This window comes from Helianthus annuus, chromosome 2 (genome assembly GCF_002127325.2).
Source record: "Helianthus annuus cultivar XRQ/B chromosome 2, HanXRQr2.0-SUNRISE, whole genome shotgun sequence".
NCBI lineage: Eukaryota > Viridiplantae > Streptophyta > Magnoliopsida > Asterales > Asteraceae > Helianthus > Helianthus annuus.
The window spans coordinates 161,734,091-161,747,230 of record NC_035434.2 but is presented as its reverse complement, the minus strand read 5'-3'; the positions used below and the strand labels follow the sequence as shown (position 1 = coordinate 161,747,230).

Here is a 13,140-nt window from a genome sequence, read left to right as displayed (position 1 = left end):
TCATCAATGTGAGCAATATCTAAACGAGTATAGGCTTTAACCTTCGTAAGGCTTCTAATTAATGAAGAATAAGGAAGTAATCTCATTTATCATTTTATCCTCTTAATGAGAGCAATATTGTTTGTTACATATGTAAGGACCCACTTTAGAGTAAAGCTTATGGCATGAAACTAATGCCCCAATGGGTCTATCTCGGTATATTTTGATATCTCTCACCTAAGTGGTATTTCCGAGATTCATTATATCAAAATATGTGTGAGAAATTATTTGACTTATGTAACATATACTTATCAAAAGAGTGTCATCTATATAAGGATAAGTTTATATTAATTGCTCCCACTCATCCTGAGGTTGGTACACATAAATCCACTTAATTCGTGATGAAAAGAATTGCATTAAGATTTCGTCACATTTTGATGTTTGCTTCAACCCATATATGAATTTCATCGACTTAGAAACTAAGTGTTCTTGACCTTTCAGTTTAGAACTTTCAGGTTGTTTTGAACATGTAAGTCTTTGTTTAGGGAAAGTTGTTTTAATATCCATTTAATGTAGCTACAAAAGATTATAAGCTACTAGAACAACAATGATCCTCAAAGAAAACTTTTGCAAAAAGGTAAGATGATTCTTTGATAACAAACGTTATTCTAAACAAAAAATTAATTTTACTAAAATAAATTTTATTTCATTTAGAAAATTGATTAACGCAAATGGCTTAATTAGGAAAGGTAGAATCAGTAAACTTTCCAATATCCATTTCAACGTCAGTCAAGTAGGATACATAATCATCAAAGTTAAACCTATATGACCTCCGTAGTTGATTATTGGGTTGTATAATGAGTTTCAAATTTATGGATTAACTCTTGATTAAGTTGCTATCGCTTTCAAGATTCTAAGTGTGTAAGAGTTGGTGGAGTATGGTGTACAAGAGGTGTAATCGGAGTAAAAATTAACAAGTCTCTTCCCCCCGCCTCTTGTACTTCTTGCAAGTTAAGATAAAGACACTTAATGCTCCCACTAACCTTTTAGATCTCTAGGAATGCTACAAGATGAGTTTCAGTGATGTACGTGTTGTGGGAACCTTTCATATATGTTTGACTTGATTTCCTTAATGTCCAGATGTTATAAAATATTTGAGGACATATTTAGAAGGAATCATAGTATACATGAATTAATTTCTTTAATATCTTTATTCATATAAGACATATTAAATACAAGTAAATATTATGATAAATGAATTATGTCTGAATATTTCATTTTGGGATAAGTTCCAATGAAATATAACTTCTAATGGAACTTAATTTATTCCCTTAGCCATTTAAATATTAAGGCTTATAACACATGCTCATAAGTCACTAAGAATGAGATTTGATAATATTTCATCCTTCATTAACCTAGTCATGATTTCTCATGAAATTTGGTCTTAATAGATGGAATTTGTAAGTCTCCTTTTTCTTTTGTTAAATTTTCATTTTCATGATAACAAAAGGTTGTGAAAAAGTGTAGCATCATCTAGTGCTATCTTATAAGGTTTCTATCCAGATTGAGATGACAAATAATATGAGAGTTTAAGGTAAGAGTGACTTTGTTTTAACCATGCAAACCTCACAACTGTCATAATGTAGCTTTCATATTGATACTAAATTCTGAATAATCTACAGAATATATAAGGTATCATAAAGCCTAATTATAAAACAGTTTATTATGGTTCTTATAGTCTTAACATAAAATTTTGCCACTAACTCTCATATTAATTATTTGTTGATTTCTGGTAAGGAAACACAAAGAACTAGAGTCAACTCGTCATGTGTTGATTGGAATATCATGTGTAAACCTTTAAATTATGGGTCATGGTATTGTACACCATGATGTACTCGCATATGCCACTAACTTTATAGTAAGAATCTAGAGTAATGCATGCATCTTAGGAGTTATTTTGATTCTTCTAAAGAAAACAAATTAGTCTTCGGAAATTTAGAATCTAGAATAGCTCACATGATAGCAATAATTAAGTTAGTTCTTGATTATCATAAAAGATATAATGGTTGACTTATCCCACTAGTCATACTCTAGTTGTCTTCTGGAAAACTTTTATCAGAAAAGAGCAGTAGGATTGTCATATCTTAAGAAATAATCAACAAAATAACAAGAGCAAATTTTGTAGAAACTCTTTAGTAAGCAAAACATTTTAGGTTTTGAAATTAGAGTGGATGAAATAGATGAGATACAAACCTAAGAAGAAATTATTATATTGAAGATATAGTCTACTATAACACCAAAATAACAGACTAATTTAAGATTCTACCTGAATTTTGGCTTCGCTTTGGCTTTGACCAAAATTCAGACATTATGAACGTACATAAATAACAAATTGTCTTGATGTTCTATAATAAATCTGGCTTCGCTTTGGCTTTGACCAAAATTTATGCATTATGAACATACATAATAGACTGACTTATTGTTCTACATGAAATTTGGCTTCGCTTTGGCTTTGACCAAATTTCATGTATTATGAACATAAATAAATAAAACCAACTTAATGTTCTGCCTGAATTTTGGCTTCGCTTTGGCTTTGACCAAAATTCATGCGTTATGAACGATATAAAATAATAACCTCGGCTTAATGTTCTACCTAAATTTTGGCTTCGCTTTGGTTTTGACCAAAATTCAGCATTATGAACGATATAAATAATATACCGTCTTTAGTGTTCTACATGAACTCTGGCTTCGCTTTGGCTTTGACCAAAATTCACATATTATGAACACACATAAATATAGACTGTCTCAATGTTCTACATGAACTTTAGCTTCGCTTTGGCTTTGACCAAAATTCATGTATCATGATGAACATACATACACAATAAGGTAAAACACATAAATATAACATAATACCTTTGGGCCAGAAATGATATATTTATGTAAATTAGGCTAATAATTCATTATGTATGTCATTAAACAATTAGTTGTTGGGTTCATTATCCAATAATACACATAATAACATAAAATGACATAAATTAAAGTTGGGCCATTCGCAAGTTATTGTCATACGAAACCAAATAAAATAAGGCTTCCAAAAGTTAACATAACGCATGCGAATTCGTATAAACGTTATGCGAAAATTTATGCAGAAATAATTTATACAAAATATCACATGCGAAAGCTTAATATATAATTTTTTTTTGTGGATCATACAAAAAACTCAATTAATTAATTAATTTCATAAATTAAATGAGCCATGCGAAATTGGAGATAGGATTCACACCAACAAATATATACAATTTAGTTTTGATAGCCATCGACATAAGGCAAGGCACTAAATTTTAAATATAATGACTGATCAATTAACCGTATATAAAACACATCACAACAATCTAAACCCATCAATTAAGGTTCAACACACATAGTTCATATATATGAACTAAAATTGCCAATAATCATAATCGTGAATGAAGACAGATATATATTAGTATTTAATAATTCATAAGAAAAATCATTCCAATCAATTATTTATGTGAGAATTAATAGAATTGATTTATGCATTCAATTCATGAAATGCAACTAAAACATTGCTTAGATTAAAACTATTTATGTGAGAATTAATAGAATTGATTCATGCATTTATAAAATTAATATACCATAAATATAAAATTAATATACCATTAATTCACTAATTAATCACATTGAATAAAGAATTGCAATAGAGTATTGTGAAACCCAATAGACAAAACACAATTAAAAATATGTCACTAATTAAAATCACCATCAATTGCAATTCAAGATGATGTAAATATAGTTAAAAAGACAATTCTTTGTTTTGGATTGTATGTCATATATGTTCGGTTATCAAGAGTGTCATAATGAAACATTTGAAAATGAATATATTTTACTTCCATAAGAAAGCCGTTACATCATGATTGCCAGTTATTTGAATTGTTCAAAAAAGAGCTCGTGATATTATTAACAAATTGACTTACATGATTTAACTTCTAAATCAACTTGCAGGTCAGAAGATCATGAAACATAAAACATGGCAACAAATCGATTTATATGATCAACCTGATATAATCAACATTGCTCTGATACCACATGTTGATTATATCTATAAACATGGGTCAAAATATAGAACCTAATCATGTTTATTCAATCATAACGTAAATATAGATACCAAGTTAGAGACACTTACTTGTGAGAGTGGTCATCTTTGAAGACGAAGATAAGGCCATGATTCCCGTTATGGTACCTTGGGTTGATGGATCACCTTAGAGAGAATTTTAGTGTTGGTGTTCTTAAGGAGTTTTTCATACTTTTTTATCAATAACAATGATCAATATATAATGATCATAAGTGTGATGGTAGGTTATGAAAACTCTTTACATTCTCTATTAAAGGTACCTAAAGGGAAATCACAATTGCCCCTTAAACTAATCAATAATTACAATTACTACCATCAAGTAATTGTCAGGGATTAGTTATGTCATATTGGTAATGTTACAAAATGATCCGTAAAGCCACATCAACGGGTTATTTCTAACACGAACATCTCAGGACATCTAACCATACAAAGATAATTAAATCGTTGTCTCTACCTTTGACAAACATAGATACTATTCAGTGATTTCTATCAGTATTAAAGTATCATTTTTCAAAAGATAAACAAACGATAAAAATTGTTGCTACTTTCTACTACAACCCTTCTATCTCTCAAATCCAAGTTTCTTATCGCTAGCTTGCCGTTGCCGGAGTATATTGAATATTGTCTACATGTTGATAATATATCATAGTCTAAACGTTATGTAACTGTATAATCTACATGCTAGAATGTGTGAGTGTATTTAAATGTTCTTGAGAGTATACTTAGTCTCTCATATGCTAGATGATTTTTAGTGTGATTTGGTGTGTTTTTCTACTAAGTAAAAAGTTGAAATACCTTTAAAGAGTTTAATTCAAAGTTGAAACACCCCAAACTACAAAGATCCTTTTTGAATTATTGAGTGGAAACTCATAATATGAATTCCTGAGTTTTAACATATTTAAGAACTCAAACTCAACAACACACCAAGTTTAAACACATAACTTCGAGCATCTATATCCTAGTCATCTTAGCTCCGTTTTGAATGTGGTTTGGTTCGTTGTGAACCTCTCACATAATAGAACACAAACCTTACAAATAATAATTATATTAGTAATAGCAAGTACACATAATAATTTCTATCTAAAGTTAATGAGAAACATCTTTCTCACTTAAGGAAAAACTCATTTTCCATTATTTTCTAACAATAAAGTCTCATGACACCTAATGACCAAAACATTAATTTCTCTCAACTTATTCAACAACACATAATAATATTGAACAAGCAACACAACTTCATCGGTACAAACCTTAAGCTTTAGTGCGCAGTCATGTGTCGTTCATGAAAATCTGTGTAGTGCGCTACGAGTTTGTCAAACGGGGGGAGACACTCTTTAATAACTTGAAGATCAAGAACATATCTAAACCACATGTTCAACAAAGGTGTGTTCTCATCATCCAAAAGTATAACATGTAGCATTTTCTCGAGCATTTGAGCATAGTATCCAACCCAAACAATTGCAATATCCATAAAGCTTAAATTTTGGCCTCCATTGAAGGGTTTGTTTGGGTTCAGACAACTCTCAAGGGTCTTGAGTATCTCACGGGCTTCTTTTGCAGCATTTTCTTTCTGGTCAGGTGTAATTCGCAACATCCTAATGATCATCGGCACAAACTAAAAGAGAAAATACACTTAGATGTAACAAATAATCTTAATCGTTTCATCTTATGTTGTTTTTATAGCACCTTGAACACATTTAAAATCAAGGCAAAAGATCAAATACAAATAATCTTAACATACTAAACATACAAATTGAAGGAAAACCCAAAAAGACAAGGTGGCATTTTTGTAATTACCACCAACTATCAAAGTTACAACCACAAATACCTAAAAAAACACAATTTTTTTTTAACATTTTTTATTAAAAAATCGCTACATTTCGTTAGCAAAAAAAAAAAAAAAAAAATTTTTTTTTTTGGCTGCTACTAAAAGTAGCGATTTTTTAATAAAAAATGTTAAAAAAATAAAATAATTTGTGTGTTTTTTTTTTTTTTTTATTTTTTTAGATTTTTTTAGGTTTTTTGGGGGGGTTTAGTTTTTAGCATTTTAGCTTGGGTGGGGGGGGGGGGGGTTAGGTTTTTTTTAGGTTTTTGGGGGTGGGGGTGGGGGGTTAGGTTTTTGGGGGGTGGGGGGGGGGTTAGGTTTTTTTTAGGTTTTTGGGGGGTGGGGGGGGGAGGTTAGGTTTTTTTAGGTTTTTGGGGGGTGGGGGGGGTGGGGGGTTTAGGTTTTTTTTGGGGGTGGGGGGAGTGGTTAGGTTCTTTTAGGTATATTTTTAGAGTAACTTTGATAGTTATTGATAATTACAAAAATGTCACCTTGTCTTTTTGAGTTTTCCTTCAATTTGTATGTTTAGTATGTTAAGATTATTTGTACAAGAACTTTACCCTTAAAATCAAATCATGTGACCCGAATACAACCCATGTAACTTGTTTAAGGGCTAAAGAGTTTGCGGGTTGTAATCAAGTTGTAAACAAGATATAACAAATCTATGAATAAGTCAAAGAAGAGGTTGGCTTGTTATTTTATATTTACTTTACCTTATCATCAACAAATTTAGCCCAAAAACGATATCTCGCCTTCTCAAAAGGGTCTTCAGGAAGTAGCGGATGATCCTTCCATATCTCGTCTACGTATTCCATTATCATGAGTGACTCGACGATTGGCTTCCCGTTATGCACAAGAACAGGAACCTTTTTGTACACTGGGTTGTATTGCAAAAGCATCGGACTTTTATTTAAGATATCGTCTTCAACGTATTCATATTCAACTCCTTTGAGACTTAATGCCAATTTCACACGAAGGGTGAAAGGACTCTGCCAAATTCCTAATAGCTTCACTTTGTCTCGTACCATTTGAATGTGTTTTACAATGGTTACAATCGGACTACCATTGTATACTTATATATACAAATACAAAGTATTCATTGGTCAAAGTAAATTTCACATTCAATTACTTTTTAATTCAACATGTGATGTATGCATCTTCCTAGATGCTTCGCGTTGAACAATTGATGATAAATAATAATAAAAAAAAGTTATCTATTTTGGTTTAATAATGAGAATGAGAATATAATAAAGAGCTCATTGTAGTCAAAATGATTTATTTTGTTAAGGTGTCAACACACTAGATGAAAACTTCAAATAATTAATTTTGTTGTTTTTTGTGATATCTTGTCAAACAAACAAAATTAACATTAAACTAGTGGCTTATTAGTTATTAGTTAGAATATAATAAAGAACTCATTGTAGTCAAAATGATTCTTTTTGTTAACGTGTCAACAGTACACACTAGATGAATACTTCAAATAATTAATTTTGTTGTCTTTTGTGATATCTTGTCAAACAAACAAAATTAACACTAAACTAGTGGATTTCCTCGCGCTATATGTCGAGAACTCAGTTGGTATTATTTTAGTTTGTTTATGAACGAACATTCGCTATAGCAACTAAAAGAGAAAACTAAAAAATAAAGTTGTGATATGCCAAAAGGATATCTATGCGTACTTTATATCAATTGAAAACCATAAAATGAATACTGATTCCAAGACTACTTTGGCCAGTACCGATGTTATTCAGTTGAAATCAGTTTGGTTCGTCACAATATGTACCAATATGGTGTCGATACTCGTATAGGTTACGATATAAAAAAAATATGTTAGTTTGATACAAGTCCCTTTTTTCAACAAATTTTTTACCGGTACTCGTGTAGTTTACGATACAAAAAATATGTTATTCTTATTACAATATTAGTTTTCACTTTTCAACAAAATTTATACTAGGATTTAACATACGTACATATTCAAATTTATACCAGGATTAAACACAAGTACGTATTCAAAAAGTTAACAAACACAAATAATTAACAAAAACAGTCAAAGTAAATTATAACTAAACTAATATTAAACAAACCCTCATTCAAAGTCACTGTTTTCACGACAAATACAAATTAAATTAAACTAGAAGATGACCCGCCACGGTGCGGCGGGGCATTCATTTCCATTAAGTTGTTGATAGTAAACTAAAAGGTTCGTTTGCAAAAAGTTTGAAGTTGTGGGTGTATCTCTAACATTAATACAATATGCGTCTTGTGCGCGATGTTTAGGCCTTGTAGCGAGTCGCCTTGTCAGTTGGCTCTTATCTGCTTCACCTGTTTTAGGAAAGTTGTTAGTACTTCTTTGTAATGTAGTAATACGTTGTTCTTATGTGTTATACCAGGTGTAGTGCTTAGTAGGAAGATGTCAAAATCTGTTGCATTGTTCATGGTGAACTTTATGTTGTTGGGTCTCTAATTTTGTAGCAATTTAATAGTCTGTTTTGTGACTCGACAACTAATGAATCTGAATACTTAAGCAACAATTAAAAACAAAAGGAAGTGGGTGGAATGAGAATTGAACCTGTGAGCTTGTAGCGTATGCTGGCACTTAGCCAACGAAAATGTATTAATTATATGTAACAAATCTGGAAAAAATAATAAGAAAAGAAACCAAGTTAGCGGGTGTCATGTGGCAACCCAAGAAATGTTCAATTTCAATACACCACATAAATTTCCTATTACTTCAATAATTTACATGAAAGTCATAGCAGAGTTATTTACAACGAACACAATAAAACCAGCTACAAGCATCTCATTTGAGAGAGTGAATAATTTCATATTCATTAGCATTCTGTTTAGGATAAAACAGAAGGAAATTTGGTACAAATTTGAACCCTTTTTAAAAAATAAAATGGAAAGCAAACAACGATTCTTACTCCAAACATGAAATTCAATTCGACTAATTGTTTTATTATCAAGCACTTTCAGATTCCAGTATTCCACATGCAGGTAATCAAGAGAAAATAATGCTAAACCAAATTCAAAACTACAATAATATAATATAGATAGACAAATGAAAATAAAGGAATTAAAAGAAAAAGACCTTGTGGTCCTGGTGAAGAGCGATCCACACGTGAAATTGCCGACGGGTGTTCGATTGAAGGTCATTCCGATGCCCTAGTGTTCAATTAGGGGGGTTTTGTAGGTGGCGAGCGATGGTGGTTGTGGTGACGACAGAGGTTAGCGGATACTGGGGACGAAGTCGGTGCCGGAAGCGAGCAGTGGTAACCGGTAGTATAAGCGGTGCGAAACTAAAGATGGCTGGTGGGTGACATGTGAGTGTACCAACGGTGACGGTGGGTCTCTAGCCTACAAACCAACAATTCAACAAACCGCCAGTGACGACAGATTTCTGCTCTCTCTTGACCCTCACTTCTCTCCGCTGTGCCTCTCAGCTCTCACTTCTGTATAAAATGCAAGACCAAGAACATAACATCACTGGCAAATGTAGGTGAGAACAACTGGGAAACGGGAATCAGCTTATTCAGTCTAAATCAACACATTAACCTCTTATCGAAATACATAGCTAATAGGTGGTCTCAAGCAGTCAACTATGTTAAAAGTAAATAAGATCTGAATTCTTAATCATACAATTTTGCACATCCAACGCTAAATCAAACATTCTGCACATCCAACGCTAAATCAAACAATTTATTCACCCTAATTCAACACATTAACCTCTAACTAAACCACATAACTTAATCAAACACTGCACAATTAAGAATCTAGCAATTACCTTACATCTAAACTCTCAAACAACTGATCTAATTAACAATTAGGTGAAACTACAGGAGAACATATTGCGTTGACTTGTTGACTTCCCGCAGGCGACGACGATCTACTCGGTCTAGCAAACGAAACACCAGACAAGGCACTACCGCTACCGTTACCGTTACTCTTACTCCCAAACGACGTCGGTTTAGCAAACCGGAACCCTAGGTCATCATCATCCTCATCCTCATCCTCATCCTCATCATCATCACCGGTAGTCTGAGAAGCCATAACTTGCGCTAACCGCTGCGCCGCAGCCTTCGAAGTGATGTTCTGTGTCCGCTTAATCATTGAGTAACCTGACGGTTGACCTAACCTTGACTGCGGATGCGCCGGTGACATCGCCGGAGATGATAAACCGGTGCTGCTGGAACCGCCGCTCCACTGCCGTGTATATGACGGGCTCTCTGTTCGCTTACGATCCATTTAGGTTAAATTACAGTAGAAACTGGATGAATGTCGTCTAGATTTGATGAATTGCTGGATTTTGGGATCGAATTGAGGACCGGTGGAGGTGGAATTGGGTTTTTTTGACGGAGATCCCACATGTAATAAAGAGAAAAAGAGACAAAGATAAAGAGAATGACTGGCAAATGGAGGTTTCTAAACCGGCAGATGCAGGTTAGGTATACTTAGAAACCGGTACTGTAGTTAAGGACGACGTGAATTGTATATATATAATATAACTAGTGGGATTCCCCGCCGCTACGCGGCGGAATCCAATTTGTAGAGTTTCGGTTCGTAACAATACCACATCCACTATCGCAACCAAAAGTGAAAACAAAAGAAAAAACTAATTAAGAAACCTGTGCTGCGTTCAAAATGATGTCGGCATGTGGTTTACATCGATAAAACTGGGAAAAAATTATTGATACTGATACCGTTAGCGATGCTCATTTAGAGGCGTTTGATTCATCAAGGTACCGATACATATATAGTGTACTTTACCAAAGAAAAACTCTATTTTTAAACAACTAAAGTTAGATTATAATCTGAAAATTTTAGTTAACGATAATAACAGAGCATGTTCGTCTTTTACAATATTCTAAAATTATTATGAGTTGCATTCCACTTATTCATAATTATTCATAATTACAGTCATGTGAAATATATAAATTCATATTTCAATAAATATTCACATACCATGTTTTGCTTGTTCATCTAATCGAAAGTCTCTTTGAAGCAAACAATTTGGGCTTGGATCTTTGAATATGGTTTCTATTAGTTCCCATTTCTGTTGCTAAGGTAGACGGCGACGAAGCCATCGTCTGCAACGGCGGCTCTCACTTTGGTAAATTGAACCATCTATTATTTCAGATTAGATATAAGTAATATTTAAACATCTTAAACTTTAATTAATCAACCTCAACTTAATTTTAACTTCCTTAGTAAACTTGAGCTTTTCAAATATATTTTTGTGACTAAATGGCAAATACATTATGTAGAATATTAATTTATTAGTCTTATCATTTATTAAGGTTCTTAAGCCAATGGTTTCAGGCAAGGTGTGCTTTGTTTAGTTGCAGGCAGTAGTACCCCCAACAACCACTTGACTCGAGATCGACCTCCAATGTACCACTGGCCGGAAACGTCGACGTCGCCGGAGTCATGCCTTTCCCTCTCTTTGCCGCCTGTCGGTCTTCAAACAACCAACAACCATACGATTAAGGCAGATTTCATCATCCGGCTTGAAGTCGTTGGATTTGGCCGGAGAAGAAAAGAGGTGCGGCGCCGGTGATCTCGCGTGTCGCAGAGCGCAGGAGAGAAGTTTTCCGTCACCACGACCGGATGCTTCTGGTGGTGATGTAAAGGATGTGAACCGCTTCACTTCTCCGGTTCTCTTTTTCACGTCGCAATGCTGTAATTAACATTCTAAATTTGTCTAGTTAATATACTGTTCACAAGTTTGGAGATGTGTGTTTTCAGAGGTGGGCATGACCGGCAATTGTCAGTTATATGAGACTTGGAAACTGCTACTATTGTTAAGGTCCTTCATGTTTTGTTATTATATAAACTAGAATTTAGCCATGCGCGCGTTGCAGCGCGCCAAGCCAAATCGTTCTATAAACTTAAAAGAGGCGCAACACGCTAAACCGAATCATCTTATAAGCTTATAAGAGAGGTATTTCGCACATTGGGCACCGGCATGAACACACTGGCAGTCCCGAGCGGTCGGTTTGGGTAACTGGTCAGAATGGGCCGCTTAAAAACATGCATAATATGGTTTGGGTCAAAACAGGTTCTAATCAAAATAAGCTTGGATCAAAACGGGTTTTACAATCAAAATCATTTTGACCTTTTGCCCTCTGTTTCAGCCCATCTACACACAACTTCATACAAACAGTAAGCAAAAACATTTTGCTTAAATAGAAAAATAAAGGTTAAATTAGAGAGGCCGTCATCGGATGTCCAGTAACCTAGTTGTGTTATGAAACTATACCTGGCAAAATGGGTGGTGCAGGGTAATGGGTCACACTGGGTTTGGGTCAGAATGGGCCACTCTAAAAAGTGTTCTTTTTGGTTCGGGTCAAAACAGGTTTTGGCTAAATGCCGGTCAGAACGGGCTGTGACAAATAATGAAAATATGTGACAGAAAGAAGAATCAAGTTCGCTATTATAAACTATGATGCATTTATCTCATGGGTTGGTTCCCTTACCGCGTTATTGCTGATTAGATAGTTAACTATGTCGACATTTCCATTTGCTGAAGCCATATGAAGTGCTACAAAACAGATAACCAAAGAGCAGAGTCATGCATGTGATTGGCAGACAAAATGATGAAATATCACCAACATGAACAGTGACGAAACTTGAGATTTCCGACCGAGGGGAGCGGAAGTCACCGGACCTAAAATTTTCTATAAAACCGGGGGGTCGAAAACGTATATACCCAAAAATTTCTATACGAAGACTACATACTCTCCACTACTGAGCGAAAATTTTGGGGGGTCGGTCGGCCCCTCCCGCCCCTTAAAAGCTTCGCCCATGAACATGGACATCAAAGGTGAGATTAGTTTACCTGTTCGGCCTTGGGCATCCTTGGAATCAAGAGGAATCCCAATGGCATCTAAGTTTTTGACATCTTCAATATCATTATATCTAGCAGCCTACAACATAACAGAAAGCAGCATAATATAGGATTAACATAATAATAAATAATTCAGAAGGCAAATCAGAGGGTGAATCACAAAAGTTTGCTACAGAAAAAGCAACTTGGATTTTAACAATCCAAAGTATGACCTGTTAGACGATCTATAATAATCCATACATGCAAATGACAACCCAAACTTAGAAAACAAATATACACAAATTGAGAGGGTGGTGTGGCCCTCTGAATAATGTTGGACACATAACTTAGAAAAAAATG

General features: G+C 34.0%; 1 protein-coding gene and 1 long non-coding RNA gene across 2 annotated transcripts; both read right to left on the bottom strand.

Annotated features, from left to right (window-relative positions):
• Positions 1-5,193: 5,193 nt before the first annotated feature.
• LOC110907230 (glutathione S-transferase U7) lies at positions 5,194-6,987 on the bottom strand. The gene is made up of 2 exons (XM_022152243.2): positions 6,668-6,987; positions 5,194-5,744 (listed from the first exon to the last, which is right to left on the bottom strand). Exons 1-2 carry the CDS (start codon positions 6,980-6,982, stop codon positions 5,388-5,390), a joined length of 672 nt encoding a protein of 223 aa, XP_022007935.1. The 5' UTR covers positions 6,983-6,987; the 3' UTR covers positions 5,194-5,387.
• A 5,142-nt stretch (positions 6,988-12,129) lies between these two features.
• On the bottom strand, positions 12,130-12,882 carry LOC118488092. Its single transcript, XR_004883660.1, has 2 exons — positions 12,793-12,882; positions 12,130-12,495 (listed from the first exon to the last, which is right to left on the bottom strand). It is a non-coding gene; the product is annotated as an uncharacterized LOC118488092 (long non-coding RNA).
• Between the last annotated feature and the right edge of the window lie 258 nt (positions 12,883-13,140).